At 39.8% G+C, this 19,873-nt stretch overlaps 1 protein-coding gene across 1 annotated transcript in view; it reads left to right on the top strand.

Moving 5' to 3' along the window:
• The first annotated feature begins 5,201 nt into the window (after window positions 1–5,201).
• The window catches only part of DPP4 (dipeptidyl peptidase 4), a 40,461-nt gene continuing 25,789 nt past the window's right edge, over window positions 5,202–19,873 (top strand). The window contains exons 1-9 of the mRNA XM_068195668.1: window positions 5,202–5,411; window positions 5,486–5,570; window positions 13,655–13,744; window positions 14,322–14,416; window positions 14,540–14,614; window positions 16,550–16,602; window positions 16,707–16,779; window positions 17,955–18,075; window positions 18,469–18,629. Coding sequence (XP_068051769.1) covers window positions 5,406–5,411; window positions 5,486–5,570; window positions 13,655–13,744; window positions 14,322–14,416; window positions 14,540–14,614; window positions 16,550–16,602; window positions 16,707–16,779; window positions 17,955–18,075; window positions 18,469–18,629 — 759 coding nt within the window. The 5' untranslated portion in view covers window positions 5,202–5,405. The remainder of the gene's footprint in view (window positions 5,412–5,485; window positions 5,571–13,654; window positions 13,745–14,321; window positions 14,417–14,539; window positions 14,615–16,549; window positions 16,603–16,706; window positions 16,780–17,954; window positions 18,076–18,468; window positions 18,630–19,873) is intronic.

Here is a 19,873-nt window from a genome sequence, read left to right as displayed (position 1 = left end):
GATCTTCATTTCATCAACTGCCAGTTATTAAGAGATTCTGAAATCTGTATTCTGTCATTTACATTTGTTGTAACAAAGTTATGTCACCTTGCATGCCAGGAAATAATTGTACTATAGTTTAGTGTTGCCAAAGGTTTATATATGGAAAACCTGTTGTCTAAGGGATGGTTTTTTTAACAGCTTTAAGACTGTGAAAGTTCGATAACTTCACATTTTCCATTTATTAGGACTAAAGTAACTCCATTTATATTTAAGGATAAAGTTATTTTTCTAAAAAATTTACTTCTACACACAAATTATCCAATTACCAATTATATGTGTTATTTATAAGGGGCTGGCAGTTACAAATGCCTGAGAAGTGAATATCCCTCTTAAAACCTTTGTTATAAAAAGGCTAAGCTTTAAGGGTATTAAATTATAGCCTTAAATAAATTTTTTTCAAGCTTCTTTTCTGTTGACTTCTCATGTGTATATGCCATGTTCCTCTTTGCACTCCCTTTCATTTTATTCTAATATTTTAGTGTCAATGAGATCTTAGAAGTGGTTTTTGTTTGGAATGATACACTCAGCATTGTTTTGTCACATCTCCTGTGCAATGATTCCCAGAAAAGAGCTGTGTGAACTCTGAACTACCTTTAGGTGAAAAATAAATCATGTAAGATGAAGCTAGAGGGGAAAGCATGACTGAAGAGACAATTATTCTTCATTAGCATAAAGTCTGGCTCAGAACAAGAGGACAGCTTTGAAAAATGTTAAGTGCAATATACTCCATAAGTGTGGAAACTGACCCGGAACTACTTCAAATTTTGTAAGATTGCCAAGTCAAGCCAACACTCTCTAATGTGTGTTATATTCCTTCCTTACTTCTTCCTCTGAGAATCACTTTTATGGGCTGCTACCTCTTACTTCCAATGACTACTCAAAGCCCCTTTTCTCCCCTTGCTATTTTAGCAATATACCAGGGATCTATATTAAAATGTCCTAAAGGGCAAGTGGTTTAAGAGAAATCAAATGGTCTTAACAAGTATCTAGTAGAAGTTTATATGAAATAGGACCATTGTTGAATCAGAATTAGTACCTACAATCTTTGTTAGGAATAACATTTTTATGGGAATAAGTTTTTCAAAAGCATCTGAAACTTCCACTTATAATCTAAAATTTCTGGAAAAATATTAGATCATTCTTCCAAAGTGCTATAGGAATGAATATTCTGTAATTTCAGATCAGAACAGATCATACCCAATTTGGCATCTTGATCAGCTTCTTGGCAACAACAGAAAGCTGTTCTTACATCCCAACTTTAAACAATTCAAACTCAATAGAATCTTGCACTAAAAAAATATATAAAATCTTAAAATCCAAAATACCACTGGGGATAAGAAAATAAAAAGAAAAAGAAAGGTGGAGGCTATGTATACTTATTAATTGCTTATTTAATCCCATTTGTACAGAGTAGTTCAGGTCCAAGTGGAACTGGAAAAGATTCAGTTATACACATTTGGATATATATGGTCCAGGATAAAATGGTACAAGGTAACTCTTCTGTTCCCACGGGCTGAACAACTGCCTTTGAAATGTTTTATTTCACTTTGTCCTGGATGTTTTAGTGTTCTGAAGGACAGGATTCCTCAAATCCATTTTTCCATGGTGTCTGTTACCAGAGATTTTGAGCCCCTCCTGGTGATGGCTTTGTCAGCTACGAAAATACTGGGCTTTCCACACTTTTACAAATTATATGCTTTAGGAACAGAGGGATATAAATTATTTTCTCAAGTGTATGCAGCTTTTCTGGAACACAACAAAAACATCTAACCTCTAATTTTCTAAGTCCCGATCTAGAGCATGAATCAAAAGAAACCCTTTCTTCACAAGGGAGGTGAAGCTGAGTTTATAATCAGAAATATCAATCACCCGTTTCACCTCAACAGGACTAGGATTTACATATCCTGGAATAACAGAGCAAGTCCATATGGCATCAGTAGTAAGGTATGCTCTGGTTACTTCTAACACATACCACATGAAATTCAGTGAAAAGTATCAATATAGGGAGAAATAAGTGACAATCTCTTTGTCTTTACTACAATAGCTGGAGTCCTCTGTGTATTGCACATGTGCTGCCTTGAACTTCCAGATGGCCTTATATTTAAAAGTGTCCCCACTGTATTTTATTTGCTGAGTGTGCAGCATCTTTCCTCTTCCATACTATTTATTAAGGATCTGGAAAAATAAGCATTTTGCATTAAAATAAGACAACTACTTGAAATTAATTAAAAAAAAAAAACAAAAAAAACCAACAGAAACCTAGGATACTCTAACCATTCAACTGTGCTCAGAGGACATGTCAGAATCTGTAGTTCCCAGGAAAATAATTTTCTAAAGAAAAACACACAAACTTGAAAGAGCTAAGTGACAGCTGCTACTAACCACATTGAAATTAATATCCCAATGACATAATCACATAAATCAGGGATTTTTCTTTCTTGATTTACAGTTAACACTCTCTTCACAATCCTCTCAAACAGAACCAATGCAAAGATGTTCTACAAAACTGTCATGCCATTTCTACTTCAAATTCAAAGAAAAAATGAAACTCCACTATTTACTGGAGCCACTGAATCCATACAAAACTTTATTCAGCCCATATTTTGTCTCCCACAGAAACACACTGAGAAATCTGGAATACATCATTGCACCTGTAAAGTAAACTGCAAACATTTTAGTCACCTTTTTTTTTTTTTTTTTTATTATTCTGCAGAGAGTTTAAGTTTTCACTTTTTGCAGTTTGACTCTTCCAAATATTTCTGGGGGAAATGCTCAAACATAGAAACAGATGTCTAACAAAGTCTTGAGTTTTACTGAGGCTAGAAGTCCGAGGAAGACATTGCATCTGGCAGGTCCCCTAACTGTTTGGGAAGGTCAACCTCAGGCTGACAGCTGTATTTTCATTCTTTTCTAGTAAGTAGCTCTTTGCAATCCTGCAACTTCTTTATGAATAACACTATGTTGAACATACAATATGAAGCTACAGCTTCTCAAATTTCATCATGTAGCAGCCAGTGCTCTATAGTCATTTAATTTCTTGGCATGGTGCTAATACATACATATCTGATTACAAAAGAACACCACAGTATAAAGTAACATGAAATATTTAGCTGGAGGAACTTTTTTAAGCCTCACGCTATCACAAAAGACAATCTGAGACCCAGAAGCACAACCATAACAATATTTTTTTGGGATCATGGGTGTTTTGATCAGTCGGAAGGAACTTCAGATTTTTTTTCAAGTTGTAAAGAATGACTTTTAGGAACTATTACAACTAAATGGAAAACATATTCTGCTTTACTGACTTTTACTGATTCACTCAGGTGGTTTTGCCTACAGATTTGGGTCCTGTAAGTCCCTCAGGCATGACCAGAGTCAGAGGCTCTGTAGGCTACTAAAAACTTGATCTAGACATAGGAACCCACATTTCTAAAAGCACTTCAAATGGTGTTCCCACAGAAACCACCAGTAGCCAGCCATATGCATTGACAGTACTGCCCCTTTTTTCTCCTTAGAATTTACCACTGAGAAACTTTAAAACATGGCAGATAATCTCTCAAAATATTACTAAACTGCAACTTGGCTATGAAAAGCTACAAAACATTCAGGTACATTTTTCACACGACTGACATAATTTGATTGTGCTGTATTTTTAGACATTGTGATGATAACTACTTACATGTTTGGGGGGGAAAAAAGCACAGATTGGCTGAATTATATTTATGTTGTGATTCCTACTCACTAGGAAAAGGAAAATTCACCCTGGGGTGAGGGGTGGTGGTGTTTTGTTTTCCTTTTTGATTGTTGATAAGACAAACAGATGCACAGTATACCAGATTGATATTTAAGTTGAGCTGTAAGACGTTCTGAAACATTGGTTATGCATTTTTCAGCATATAATGAGATGCTACTTTGAAAAGTAATGTAAAACACTGTCATTTCACTGGGATTTTACTTTACAGAAGTGGTTTCATCTACTCAGAGATTAGTGATTAGCAAACTGTGAAATTGCAGCAGGTTGGATGCTGCATGGCACACGTACACTGTGCTACCTGGAACCACTGTCAGGGCACATTAATGACCTTCCTAAGGTAACCCAATACAGCCAGCACAGCATAAATTTGTAACTAATACCAACTACTACCTTCAAGAATGGTATACAACAATGAGCAAGAACATGTTTGTATCTAGATGAAGTCTGTTAGCTCCCATACAGACACATCTTCAATGTTTGTGAACACTTCGGTAATACTGTAGGAGACTTTTTATCACAAAAAGCTATTATCCCACTTCCAGACAAGGCTTTCTTAAGAAATAGCAGTAAAATATTAAATGCCGTGTTCCATCAGCAGAAGTAGATTGAAGGAGCAAGCAGCATAACCTTTCTGAAAGCTTTGACAAGTACTTTGAAGGCAAAACTAAGACCATTTGCTATTTCCCTTGACTCGAAATCTTGCTTCAGCAGATTACATACTTTTCCTGTTAGATTTCTCAACTCATAAAATACCTGCATCTGTCTCTGGTAGCTACTGGTGTTCTGCAATTACAGGGAAATCTAACATGGATAAAACCAAAAGCATGACTTACAATTACGTTTGGGAGGCTAGAGCTGTTAAAATAATTCAGAAACCTGGACAGTTTTTATTTAAATAACTGGTAAGACTCAGCTCTTTAAACAACCAAAAGCTTTACAGTTTTGATTTACTGGTTATTCTGTCTTTTCCAACAATTTGTCCTACTTTTTCAGCACACATTCAAAACTCTCCTTGGAAAGGGAATTGTTTTATGTGATAAATAAGGGTCATCTTCACCACTAAATTTTAAACTTTTGTCCTATTTCCTACTTCCATTTTCTGGTCTTAATTTAAAAACCCATTTAGCAGACTTACGCATCTATCTCCAGTGCCAAAAAACTATAAATACAAGCCTTTCCTGCAATTTTATCAGATTTTTCATGACTTGACTGTCAGAAAAAGGAGTTCAAAGAGCAGAAACTTAACAAGAAATGCTGGTGTTATCAAAACATTGGGAGTTTTCCATCAGCATTTCACTTCTGGGCCGTTATCTGATTTCCGACAGCAATCCCGGCGCTGCCCCAAGTCTCTCCTCTGCCGCGTACAGCGGTGTCACCGCGCTGCCGGGGCGCCGGCTGCCGGGGAAAGCGCGGCTCAAACCGCAAAGCCAGCAGACAGCCGGGATCTTGCACAACCCCCAGCGCTGCCGCTCCCCAGGCAGCCGCCCCCAGCCCCCGCCCAGGCGCCGTTCACGAGGAGAGCCCCGCGGGCAGCGCGGGGGCTGCGGAGCCTCGGCGCGCCCGGCTCGTTCGGCGGAGCCGCGCCCCGCCCGCCCCGCTCCGCTCCGCGATGCCGGTGGGCGACGGGAGGGTGGGCGGCAGCGCGGGCAGGGCCTGCGCCGCCGGCGGCTGACGGGACTTCTCTTGCAGAGCTTCCTGAAGTGGCTGCTGGGGCTCTTGGGGGTCGCCGTGGTCGTCGTGGCCATCACCGTGCCCCTGGTGCTGCTCACCCGCCGTAAGTGCGCGGCGCGGCCGCGCGGGGAGGGTGGCGGGGGCTCGCTGCGGCCGCGGCGGCGGGGAAAGTTCTGCGGAAAGTTTCTGCCTCAGGGAGCGGGGTCTGCAGAGCTGCAGCTGGAAACTGGGAGGTACGGCAGTCTCACCGGAGAGGGCGGGGGGCGCGGGGACAGTTAAAAAGTCTCTTAATTTTCTCGTTTGCGTTGATAATAGTTAGAAGCATTGTCGTTTTCACCATCTTCTGTTCTTATTGTCGCCAAAGGCTCTCGAACCAGTAGTAAACTGCCAATTTCTCTTTTTTTTTTGGAGTGTATTGAAGGGAAAAGTTTATATTCCCTCTCGTTTGCTTTGTTTGCACAACTTTTGTTAACACCGTTGGGTGAAATTATATAAACAGCACAGTTACAGAGGTCAGAAAAGTACAGAAAGATTCGGAATGTGCTTTTGGACTCTGACCAGTTAGCACTTTCCAGGTCGCCCTTGTAGCTCTGGATGTTAATGTGAAACAGCATTAAATCCTGGTGAAGCAATGCATTGCTTTCAGCTGGCAGGGCAGAGCTGCTCTCGTTTTGTGCTCTCATGATTAACAGCTGAGCAGCCGTGACACGTGTAGCCAGCACAGCACACTCTAAGGGAGGGTTTTCGGGACTAGACCTAGGTCGGAGAAGTGCACCCCGAGAAAAAGTGAAGATGTGTAAGTGGATCTTGACGATGTGTTCAGAAATTGCTTATGTGTGCACAAAGTTCTGGGGCTTTTGTTGTATCAGTTAAAGAGGCGGCGCTTGTGTCACTGGTGCTTGTGTGGCATAATTGACATGAAACCGTTCTGCAGTTCAGCTCTATTAATATTAATGTCAATATCACAGTCGTTCAGAACTGGATTTTCAAAGTCCAGATATCTGAGTTACATGCCTTCTAGGCTGAAACTTCCATCAGTGGATGCTGAGTCTATTTTCTCTTATTTTTGGGCAGCTTTTTTGCCACTTATCTCAAAAAAGCAGATTTTTGAGGTGACAAAAAATACTCTGAATTTCACAAGTGGGGAAGAGCAAGAGAAAGGGTCTTGATAACTTATCAGATGGATGTGTGCAGGCGTAACACCTAGTGAAAGAATTCAGTATGCAGGCCTGAACTCTGCTGTAGAGTTCGTACTTGTCTATCTTGATGCCAATGCTATGTCTTACTGTAAATAAAGTGGGTTTTCTTCTTTCATGAATTGTAGCATAGGAGTTCTCTTGCTCTAGAAGTGGCTGCAATTCAAGATCAGTCATTCAGTTACATAGTAAATTCATTTTACTTCAAAGAGGCATTTCTGTTCTGCGATACACTGAATACTACCATGCTGTCAGCCTTGGCTTGTGTCCTTTGGTTGTAAAAGAGTAGAACAGTGTGTCAGACTTCCTACTGTTGGTTCAAATTAAGGCATAGAGAACACATCCAGGTAGTTCATTAAGGCCCTCTGGGTAAAATAAGGATTGAGATGGTGTGGTCTAGTTCAAAAACTTGAATTCCTGTCTCTTCACAAATCAGGCCAGCAATAACATCCGAACAACTGTGACCATTGTAGTTTGGGAACTGCAGAGTTCTTTGGAATTTTGACTGACGGAGCTAAACAGATGTTTTCTGTTAGCTGAGAGTGTACAGGTGGTGTACTCATAAAGTAGTAATTTATAGGTTAGGGCAATTAATCACTAGTTTGATTATATGGCTTTTATGAGCAACCACAGGACATGAGTCAGCGAGGGATGCCTCTTGGGCCATGCAGGTGATTGAGTACAAAATGAAAAGTGGTAAAACTGCTTTGGGAAGGAGCAGCTCATGTGACTATGTGAAATCAAAGTCTGCTCTGATAAAAATCCTTGTCATTGCAGTCAAATAGTTTTCATTTCATCCCAATGGTTCATGCATTTTACAGGGAGTGAATATGACAGTTATTGATATAAACAGATAATTCTGAGTTTGAATTTCTTACCTTTGGTCTGCAGCTGTTTTCCCTGCTATGCTTCTCAATGTATTTTCATTTCATAAGCTTAGTACTCATGCAGCACATAATTAGTTTGATAAATGGTCTCCAGTCCAGTGAAAGGTAGAGAAATTTTGCCCCTCCAGCAGAGTTCTGGCTTGTTGGCTGTCCTGTAGGCCTTTCAAGGAGAACTTCTGCTTCTTTTCATGCAGACACTTAGCATGGACAAATAGTAAAGACTTCAATTTGTGAAGTGGTTCCCTCATTTGACATTTACCTGGAGGGTCTACTACCAGAACTCTGTACAAAATTCTATATTTCATTTAGACCCATTGCCTATTTTGACACTTCATTTTATATTTAATAACCACATGGGGCTATTTTCCTCAAACAGTTTAATTTCAAAACAGCGTTGGGGCTTGTATTTGAAGTCTGTTGATCAAAGCATTTTTGTGCTTTGAGGAGCTATCCAACAGGTGACTACAGCAACAAGTTGTTACCCTTAAAGCATGAGTATTTTATAAAAAAAAATATTTGGTCTGTTTCTTCATGATTCACCAATTTGCTTACACTTCTCACAGTTTGTTTTTTTTTTCTTCTATAACCTTCCATGCAAAAGGCAGATTGAGACATCCCATGTCTCTATATACCTTTACCACTTCTCTAACTGCAGGTCTTGTTACAGCTGGGCAGGAACACCAAGAGTGGGAGGATGAGCAGTCAGTGCTGGGAGCAAGAAGGAGGCAGTGCAGTATTTATTATTATTCTGTTGCCATGAGCAAGTCATAGACAGCCTTAGAGTGAGGATCCCTTACAGCTGTCTGTCCACAAACTAGGTTTCTTCACTCACAGGTGTAATTCTGCAAGGGTGAGATACTCACTAAATGAGAAGGGTCATCACCATCATGATTATATGGTATTATGTGTGTGGTCTTTTAATAGAAATGTGCCTAGGAGAGGCTGGAAGAGCACAGCAGGTCTTGGGGAAGTTAATGACCTTAAAGTGCCAGAGTGTTCTGTGTCAGATGATGCCATTCCCTATCTGAAAAGATAGGGAATGGCATGTTTTCCTGCTACGTGTCCTTGACTTCTGTAACTGTCACTTAACTCAGTTATCTACCCTAATTCAAATGTTGAGTAATATAATATAAAACCCCATTATCAACTGTAGATTGCTATCTGTAGAACACTTCTGCTATTATTTCCTTGCTTTGCATGAGATGGGGTAAATTCGAGAGAGATTCCAGAGCTATGATTTACCAAGTTAATGATTAAATCCCTCCAGGGAAGTCTCTGCAGCCCCATGGAGTGGCTTTTGGATGAACTGCTCCAGGAGGTGTCACAGCCCTCACATTTGATTGTGGTCTCTCCCAAATGTCCTGTATTAGCTCCTGGGTATTGGATAGAATTCTGGATGAAATGAGCCTTTGGCCTGAGCCCTGAGCAAGCAAAGTAGTTTTTTAACTGGGGGCTGGAGTATACAGGAGGGGGAAGAGTTAGAGTACTCTTTTATACATTGGAAGAGAAATGGGGAAACAGCAGATTTGGAAAAACTAGCCTGGAATTTCTCTTGCTTTTCTGACCACTGAATCAGCAAGGATTCCCTTGCATCTCTCCTGCTGCTCCTAATTACATGCTTTGATTGCAGATCATTCTTGCTCTTCTGCCTTCACTTTAAAATGGCAATAACCATTCACCTTTTCTGATTTTGATCATTTCTCTATCCCTTTCTTGTTGTTACTGAACACCATGCTAGCGCTTGTCTTTCCTTTTATGTGGTTTTTCCTGTCTCTCTCAGTAGTGGTGAACATGCAGTAAAGCTTCTAATATTACTGCTTTTATAGTTTGTCATGGTTTAAAGTCCACTAATTTCTTGCCCCTTTTCTTTTTAAAGTACATGTGGAAATTAGGAAAATGTGCCTTGACACTGGGAAATAACCAATACATATACCAAAAGTAATTTCTCAACATGGTTCCATTTTGGTATAGTGAGATGTCATAACGTAATACAATTGTTAACTTCTTGTTTGCTTTACACCTGTCCTGGTTTTGCCTGGGAATCAAGTCATTTTCTCCTGGTAGCTAGTCCAGTGTTGTGTTCTGCATTCAGTATGAGAATAATGCTGATAACACACTGATGTTTTTTGGTTGTTGCTAAGTAGTGCTTACTCTTAAGTCATGGACGCCCAGTTTCCCAGGCTCTGCCAGAAAACAGGTGCACAAGGAGCTGGGAGGGAGCATGGCCAGGACAGCTGACCTGATCTGGCCAAAGTAGTATTTCATAACACATCATGTCATGCTCACATAAACTGGGGGACTGGCTGCGAAGTGCTGATTGCTGCCTGGACAGGCTGGACATTGGTCAGTGGGTGGTGAGCAAATGTATTTTGCATCAGTTGTCTCTCCTGGGTTTTATTCCTCTTGCTTTCCTTTACATTGCAAATATTATTACTATTATTAAGAGTATTATACTTAGTTTTATTTCGATCATTAACTGTTCCTATCTCAACCTATGGGTTTATCTTTTCCTGATTCTCCTCCCCATCTCCACTGAGGGCAAGGGAGGAAGGAAGCTAGTGGTACTTAGTTGCCAGCTGGGGCTAAACAATGTCAACTCCTCACACCTACAGAAACCAACTCGATTTTTCTCTTGAGAGAGGGTGGCATATTAATGGGAAATTCCAAAATTCAAACAGAATTGTTTATCGACACTTTGTATGAGTGCTACTTATGTAAATAGTTGAGACTTTTTGCAGAAGGACTTATGGTTTTACTGTTGTAACAGGAGTATTATGATGTAACTATTTCTATTGTATCATTATGACAGTGGAAATACATATGTACTATCTGGAGTCAGACCAGGGTAGAAATGAATCATAAAATCATTAAGATTGGGAAAAACCTCCAAGATCATCAAGTCCCACCTTTGACTGAATACCACTTTATCAACTAAACCATAGCAGATCCTGTCATCTCTTAAACATTGGAAGGCATGGTGACTCCACCACTTTCCTGGCCACTCCTTTCCAATGCTTAACCACCCTTTCAGTGAAAAAATTCTTCCTGATGTCCAACCTGAACCTGCTCTGGCACAGTTTGAGGCTATTTCCTCTGGTCCAGTCACTATCTGCCTGTAAGAAGAGCCTGTCCCCCACCTGGCTGCAGCCTCCTCTCAGGTAGTTGTGGAAAGCAACACCATTCCCCCTGAGCTTCCTCTTCTCCAGTCTGAACACTCCCAGCTCCCTCAGCCATCCCTCACAGGACTTGTACTCCAGCCCCATCACCAGCGCCATTGCCCTTTTCTGGACATATTCCAGCACCTCCAGGTCTGTCTTGAATTGAGGGGCCCAGAACTGAACAGAGCACTCGAGGTGTGGCCTCCCCTGTGCCAAGTACGAGGGCTCAATCACAGCCCTGTTCCTGCTGGCCGCATTATTCCAGATACAAGCCAGGATGCTGCTGGCCTTCTTGGCCACCTGGGCACACACTGCCTCATGTAGAGCCTGGTGCTCACCAGCACCCCCAGGTCCTTTTCTGCTGGGCAGCTTTCCAGCCACTCTGCCCAGCCTGTGGCACTTCCTGGGGTTGTTGTAACCCAGGTGTAGGATCTGGCACGTGCTGAACCTCAGGCAGTAGACCTGGGCCCATCAATCCAGCCTGTCCATCAATCCCTCTGCAGAGCCCTCCTGCCCTCCAGCAGAGCAACACTCCTGACCAGCTTGGTGTCGTCCGCTGACTTAATGAGGATGAACTCAATCCCCTCATCCAAAGCATTGATAAAGATTATTAGATTATTAAACTGGCCCCAATACTGAGCATTGGAAGCTAGTCATTTGGAGTTTAGAAAAATTAATCTGTATGTGGAATTGTTGAAAAAGAAAAATAACAAGAAAATGTAGTCTCTCTGAGGTACCTAAGAGTGAAAGAAGAAGTTTTGCTAAAATATAAACATCCATTGACCTGTATACCATCTTCAAAGCCAATAAAATGTTCTTGAATGTCAGCAATTACTTTATTCTGTCAGAATAAACCTGTCTGACCTTTGTTTTCAAATGGAATCTGAACACTAAGAATCAAAATTTGGAATTTAATGTATGTTGAGTATCTTTGGTCGGTGGCACAAAGTGGATAAATAAGAATATACTGGTAATGGCCTACCTTGTAGATTAAGAAAATGCTTCAACTAGAACTTCTGACTGTACCCTTACAGCTTGGCGTGTGTTTTCATATTCAGATACTATGTGGAAGGTGTTGACAGAAAATGAAATTTTAATTTTATACATAGCCAACAAATCTTAATAGTGGCCTGATTTTTAGTAATGAGACCTTAGCAAAATATGTATGTCACCAGGGAGAAAAACATTCATCAGTTTGGAAAAATCCCTAAACCTGTTCATCAGCCACCTGTCTTAAATTGCTTCTCCTTTTCCAAGAGAGAGTTTGTTGCTTTCTGAGGCCCCTCTGATTGAAAATGACACTTTCTCGATTAGGAAGTAGTCATATTCCCAACTAGACAACTGTGTATGAATACTAAATACCCACTTGTTCATAATCCATCAAATTAAATATTCAGTTAAATAAATAACCTGAGAAATTAATATTCTCACAGAAACTTCAAGAGCAATAAATCCAGACTAGTATTTTTTTTAAGAGTCACATTTCAAATAGAATTGGGCAAGCATTTTTTTAACCTTTTCTGAGAATTTTAGACTAAAATCATTGTCTGCTACATCTCTTGCAGTGGTAGTTGTACAGTCTGTGCTGTATATATACAGTTATCTTATTGTTTGGAAATAAGAATAAAGCTGTAGTAGCTGATATAAATGTCTTCATGTGGTGTTCCAGATGTCACAGGTATCCAGCCTGCAGAAAGAGAACCTGCAAAAACTGTTGTGAGGTGTTTCTCTGTGTATGTGTGTTCCCAAGGACTTTGCTGTCTTTTTCTTCTTTGGCATAAGGAAGGAGAATGCAGTCTGTTCAAAAGTATCCAAAAGACTGGGGTGTCAGAATTGATAGGGGCAGGTTAGCACCTTGGTTGGTCAGTCACCACGTCTGTATTTGAGTGTTTTTATTGATTGCTTTTATTCTAGTCTTTTGATTTGGCCAGTTGAAATTAAAATTGCTCTCCTTCTGGACCCTGAAGGTAAAAGGGTATATGCAGATAGATGAAGGGAGATTTTAGTTTTCCATTTAAAAGAAAAGGCAGGGAAGATGCAGGGAGAGAATTGCACACCTGAATTTAAAATCTGTAGTATTTGTTTTCAGAGAAAAAAAATCACAAAGACTCACAGACGGAGTTGTTATTGTTATTACTCGTCATACTTTGGAAAAAGTAGCTTGTGCACTGCAGGCAGTAAGAAAGAAATACTCTACATAGAAGCTGACTGCAGCTGAAGCTGATAACCAAACTCATTAGCTTAATTAGATTCAAAGTTTCACTTGGTCTTTTCAGACTAACCCAGTTACTTTGCTTTAATTTTCCAGTCAAAATTGTCATGCTAAAATAAACTTAAAGATATCTTGGTGAAAATTGCATCAAAAGAGGCATAAATATTTAATCAATTATTTCATCATAATTTTATCAGGAAGTGTTTGTTATTTAAATATTTTTTAATTAGACCTTTTTTATTAGACCTTCCGTGAATATTTTACTGCTTCTCAGATTTTTAGGGTTTTTTTATTTGAGGCTTTTCTGAAATTTGAGCTTAAGGATAAGCAAATTATTCACAATTGCAACTATTAGCAACTGGGGCTTTGCAGTGAACTTCCTAGAGTGAGCATAGGGAGAAAGGCACAAAGATCACTTCTTTTCAGCTTTTGAGGAGTACACGTTTGCTGAGGTAAGAGAGCCAGAGTACAAAAGGTATTTCTTTCACTGTCAAAAAGGTATTTTCATTTCTGTGAGTTTGTTGAGTGACCTTGCTGACGCTCCCTTATTTCATGCTTGCTGTATTTACCTTGCAATAAAGTTTTATTGCCTTCCCACTGCTGCTACTTTAGAGACAGGTAGCTAAAACACTTTAATAACCAGCAACAAAAATCCACTTAGTAGCCAGGTTAAGAAGCTGGGGTGAACAATTTGCAGCAAAGATGAGAATCTCTCTTCTGTCTGTTTCTTTCAGAAGAGACCTCTTCAGGAAAAACGTACACGCTACAGAATTACTTGAATGATGACTATAAGTACAAAACATATAATTTGGAGTGGATTTCAGGTAATTCATTTATACATACAACTTGAATGTCAAGAAAATGTACTACCTTCAGCGATGGTAGTAGGTGACCTGCAGTCACCTAGTGCTGCGGTGACCATTGTATTCTGAAAAAAGGCCAAATTATTTAATTGTGCCATTACAGAGCAGTGCATAGCTCAAAGGGTTGATTCCTTGTTTCCCTTAGAAACGTGCTCATGTTCATGGCAAGTTATATTCTTCCTACTGCTAAAAGAGCATACTTACTTCTGTGCTTTAGGGTAGAAGCATGTTACCCTCTGAGGTGTGTCAGCTTCCTGTGCATCGGGCTGCCAGGAACAGGGAGATACAGGCTGCTTTTCCTTCTGAGTATGCCTAGTGCCCCAAGGGAAAGAGATGCTAGGAGGTGGATGCTGTGGGCTCCACAACTACGTTTTGTGAACATTCATGTGCTGTAAGCCTCTTTTCATTGTAGAATTGGGAAACACAGCATTAACCAGATTTTTGGGATTTATTTCCTGCTTAAAAGCATAAAGGGCAAATTGAAGTAACTGATGAGCGTTTTACTTACTTTTTGTTGTCATCTCTCTTGTGCTTTTAGGAAATAAGTATCTTCACAAAACAGATAATGGGGACATCCTGTGTATCAGTGCTGACAATGGAACATCCTCAGTAATCCTGGCAAATACAACATTAGTATGTTGACTTATATGTAATATATGCAGACATTGTGAAAGGTATTGGATTTCATATTTTGTTCTGCATGGTCTTTGGAATTCAGTGTTTAATGTGTTTCTTTTTCCCTTCCTTTGTTGACAGGATAAGTACCAGGCAAGCACTGTTATATTGTCTCCTGACCAAAAGTTTGCTCTTCTGCAATACAGCTATACAAAGGTACAAGTGCACTTTACAACTGAGGATGAAACTGGAAAATAAAGGTTTGGGAACAATTGAGAGGCTGAGAGAACGTGTGGGCAATGCAGGAGGGTGAATGTAAGGGAGCAGTCAGGTTGAGCAGGCAGGAGGAGAAGGGACTGGTATTATCTGTGAGCTTGGCGCAGGAGAGTTGACTGCCCGAGGAAAAAAATTATCTGGATAAAAAGAAGATGTCGAGTTATAGCAAGGAGAGCAAGGCTGGATGGTTTATCTGGGAAGACAATCTAGGAGAGTAGATAGGCATGGCTGTCCCAGGAATTGTGTGGGTAAGGAGAAGTGATGAGTAGATATGCTGGTATACATCTCCTTGTATATGTATGCTATATATATATATGTGGTTGTTATATTGTGGTGGTAGGAGGTAAGAGTTTAAAACTGAGGTGAATGAAAATCTGCATGTGCTCAAAGAAGGCTTGTGCTTGGAGTGGGCTTGTGTGTCCCTGTTGCCTCCTGTCAGTGAGCACATGAAGAGTCTGCAGCAGAATGCCTCATCCTGGCACGGTGCTGAACCAAGCAACCAAGGTCAACCCACATTTATGCCAGGTGGCATGAAAACCTGGCTCTGTGTGCCAATTGAGAAGCCTAATGGTAGTGGTAGTGATCATTTGCTGTGCAGTTTGTGCACTGAGAAACTGCTAACTTTGTTGTTCTTTCTTTTTTTTTTTTTTTTAGAGAGGTGGCTGTTCTGTTTCTAAAAAGTTCAGTGCTAACTTGTGCAGTGTACAAATACTTGAGCACTGTGTCACTGAGCACTGTCTACATGTCCTGGCACGGCTGTCCCAGAGCTGTCCTTGCACTGTGTCAGACATAGTCTGTGCACTCAGTCATCGGTTTTTTTCAATTTTAGCTTCCATGCTGGGTCCTCCTAAGCCAGTTAGCTTTCATTTTTCTGAATTGTTCAGAATTATTGGACTCTTCACTACATCATTAGAGGCCACAAAATGCCTAATATTTTACCAGCCACCCTACACATCCCCTCTACTTGTAATTTATTGCTCTGTAGTATTTTATTTGTTGCATTCGTAAGAGTTAATTTTGTTTTAATGCTAAGCAAGATATTTTAACCTTTATATAACAGTGTGATTGAAAGTTCTGTTATTATTAATCTTTATTGCAGAGAAAGAGAGTAACAAAATGAATCATGAGGATGTAGACACTTGTTATGTAATAGCCATCTGTCTGTGTAGTACTAAATTGTTGGTTTATATCTTCATACAAATATCCAAGAACCCTCTTAGAAGGGAGCATTATTGCAACATGTCAGTGCTGTGGGCTAAATCAAACCTCTCCAGCCCCACAAAGTGAAAATGTTTGAACGTGTGTGCATTATCATCATCACCTTTCTCTCTGTTAAGTGCCCACAGAGCGATACAGATTTCAAGAGGCAGATTTCTTACAGAAGGGTTTTATTTCTGTGACAATATGAATGGGAATAGGTCACCCTGGTCCTGGAGGAACTGCTGCAGACATACTGCTGGGACTTGTGAGAACTACTATAACATAAGATGCCAAGTTAAATAATACAACTTGAAACATGAGACAGGAAACAGCAAATGAGCCAGTAAAGCACAAGGAGGAGGATTAACTGCCCACTGATGATAGTCTGCCATGTAGCTACAAGGATTTCTGAAAATCTGCAGCATCTCTGGCATCTGTATCTCTATCCTTAATCAGTCAATGGCCTCAGTCATAGTATTTAAGTGATGACCCCAGAGGAGTGGAAATTCTTTATTCTTTCCTTAAACCTAGTAGAGATCTGTTACCCTTGTATTTCATTGTGTTCTCTCTATCTTAATAAAAATCACAAGGAGAGCTTTAGGGGTAATTCAAGCTGCAAGAGATGTGAAACCTGGTGAAATTTATTTTCTTACTATTAAAATAATTCCTTTGCAGTTGTGGAGGCATTCCTTTACAGCTTCATATCACATCTATAATTTCAGTAGCAGGTCAGTAATTTTTGCACATAAAATGTTGTTTTAACATTCATTTTGCACTGAAATGTCATTTCACTGATTTCTCCTGGCTGCATTTTTTTTTTTTGTTTTTCCAGTTCTATCTTAGATGATGGACTACTACCTAATGATACACAGTATATATCCTGGTCACCTGTTGGTCATAAACTGGTTAGTAAAGAAAAATGAAACTTATGTAAATATATATAAGAGTCATTTTCATACACATGACATGGAAGCTCATGTTGTCTGTACCCTTGAGGTTTTGGGACTTTCCTACTGCTAGGTGAAGTAGCTGAACTAGTTTCAAAATTGAATACTGCAGCTGGAAAGACTCCAAAGTTCCGCTGTGTGTTCTGTTTTGTTCTTTAATGAAAATGCATTCCTGAAAGTAGCTAGTGGCCCCAGCAGTCATGAAATGCACAAATGCACAGGAATTTTGTGTTTTTACAGTTGCAGACAGTAGCTCATCCCTTTCAAAGACAGCATCATTACAACTGTCTGTTTAATCATCACTGTGTGATTTTTATCTCCTAATTACACAATAGTTGATGAAGTTTTACTTGATGGATGCATGTAGTGTGATTAGAGGATTAAAATCTATTTTGTACTCTTTCCCACTATTGTTTTCTTCCTCCCCTCCACTCCAGTCCATGTCAGTGGTGCCAACCACCACATTTGCAAGGCTTGTGCCTTCCTTGTGTTGAGCATTAGTCTGCCACAGGAGAATGTGGTGTGCATTTATTCTTATTGCTTAGTGAATTTATACATCAATTATAAAGACCAGCAACAGAAGCAAAGCAAGTAGAAAAGAGTTTCTGTATCTTGGAGCAAAGCTCTGGAATAAATCTCTGTTCTTCAGTTATTGAAGATGAAAACCAGGGGTGATTAGAGAGGCAGGCAGGCGCCAAAAACTAGAGTTCTGAGTGCTACTGAAGAAATGTTCCATCTTAGCAGATCTGTTGGCAGCACTGAGGCCCCAGTGAATGTTTTAGCAAAGCCCTGATAGTTTTCTTTGATAGACAAATTAGTGGAAAACAACTCCTGATGAAGGAAAATAAGTTTGTATTAGGGAGAAAATGGAATTGCAAGATTTTCAAAACTCTATACAGTAGTCATGTCACTTTCCATATTTTATTTGGTTTTTTGCATCTATGCCTGAAGTTAATTTGCTCACCCTGATCTGTATTAGTATTTGTATTAGTAATACCAAGTTTCTTAAGTATCAAGGTTGTTTGGTGAAATGCAGCCTTTAAAGATGGCTTTTGTCATCTGTTCTGGATGAAATAAAGAAAGGAAGTAGGATTTACTGTAATAGTAATTGTTATCACAATGATGTTTTGCAGGCATATGTTTGGAATAATAATGTTTATGTAAAAGCTTCACCAACAGCAGAAGCTGTGCAAATCACTCAAAATGGAGAAGAAAATAAAATTTTCAATGGAATACCAGACTGGGTTTATGAAGGTAACTACATCAAGCAAGTTTTACTTTCCATTATTATGTGAAAACTTTGGTTTATTGTAATTATTGTCTCATTCCTTACCAGTGAAAAATTCAAATTAATCAAATTCTGTATTTCAAAAGAAACATGCATCCTTATCTGGGCTTAATACCTGGCTAGTGTGAGGATCGAAGAATATATATGTTTGCCTAGTTTACATTGTGTCACTGGAAATTTTAGTGTGAATTAGATTATAAACATTGATCTAATGTCTCATTTCAGAGCCCAAACAGTCTGCATTTTACTATCTGAACTTCAGTTTAAAAAAAATCCTATTAAAAACTAATAAGAACAGCACCTAGGATAGAAGAGCCGACTTACCAATTATAACTTAAATACATTTGCATCTCTTTCAGAGGAAATGTTTGGCACCCATTCTGCTCTGTGGTGGTCTCCAAATGGCAATTTTTTGGCATATGCATCTTTTAATGATAAAGAAGTTCCTGTTATAGAGTACTCCTTTTATTCTGAAGACACCTTGCAGTATCCAAAGACCATTAAAATCCCATATCCCAAGGTCTGTGTTATTTATTAAACATGTTTGTTCTGCAGTTTCATTAAGAGAGTAGTCTCATTTAATCAGTTCCTGCTAATGAAAATATTGTCTGTCTCTCCTCAACAGCTTGCTGTGATTACTCTTTCTGAAGTCAACAGCATCTGGCAATGTTAAAGTATTTTATTATCTCCAGGGGAAAGAAAAAAGAGGGAAAAATGTATGATTTAAGGTTTTGTTGTTTCACTATAAAATGTAGAGGCAGTGAGTAGATGTTGATATAAAAAAGCTCTCGGGGAGCTAAGTTGGTACAAAGCATTAGGCAGATGTACATTAGGTTAGGGTTGTACATGGTATTGATAATGGAATCTTCTTCAGCTAATGCAGCATTTTCAGTTTCCTGTATTGAAAGGAGGAGGAGGAATCTGCTAAGGGATTTTCTTTGCCCACACCTTAAGCTCTTCCAGTTTTAGCTGTAAGAGTGAAAGCTTTGGTGCAAGGAGCTCCTCCTTCCCCCTCCTCTCCACGTGACTTAATGCCCACTGCTGGCACAGTTGGCACTGGGCTGGATGGGGTGGGAGTCAGAGTGCAGAGTGCTCTAGTGGGTTCCTTCATGTGCTCCATGTGGAGAGGGTTTTGTGTTTAATACAGGACTTACCTGTTATTTGATATTATACAGATTTTAATTTATCTGAGCAATGCATTTAATACATAAAGCAAGTACAAATTACACCTCGAGTACAACAATTGCAATACCCTGCTGAGTGTCAGTACAAACATGTTCTCATAGTTGGCCTCCATAATACACTCACCATCACAAGGGCTGGGCATCCCCATTGCTGGGAAGGAATAGATGGGTTGAAATCATCTCAAGTCCATTATTTTAGTTCTTTCTGTTCACCCCTGGGTTTTTATACTCAGGGGTTGAGTTGTTGGCTTAAGGCATCAACATGCTCTGCCTCAATCCAGAATGGTCTGGCCATCCCAGGAAGGTATTTTCACTCTTGATTAATGGTGCAGGACAGATGATACAGCCAGTTTATTGCTCATCTGGTACGGCTGCCTGGTAGAAAAACTGCCCTCTTTGTGCCAAGCTCAGGTTTCTCTGCAGCAGTCGTGGTCACTCCCTACACTTCCCAAAGGTCCTGGAGCACGTGGCCTTTGCCTGTGCCCTTGGAGCCTCCCTCAGAGGGGTCACTGACAGCTCTGTCCTGAGCATGGCCCCTGAGAAGAGACATAGGTGTAGAATGAATTGCCAATCTAAATTA

This window comes from Anomalospiza imberbis, chromosome 7 (assembly GCF_031753505.1).
Source record: "Anomalospiza imberbis isolate Cuckoo-Finch-1a 21T00152 chromosome 7, ASM3175350v1, whole genome shotgun sequence".
Classification (NCBI taxonomy): domain Eukaryota; kingdom Metazoa; phylum Chordata; class Aves; order Passeriformes; family Viduidae; genus Anomalospiza; species Anomalospiza imberbis.
Note: the sequence above shows the minus strand (reverse complement) of the source record. Positions and strands in the feature narration are given on the sequence as shown.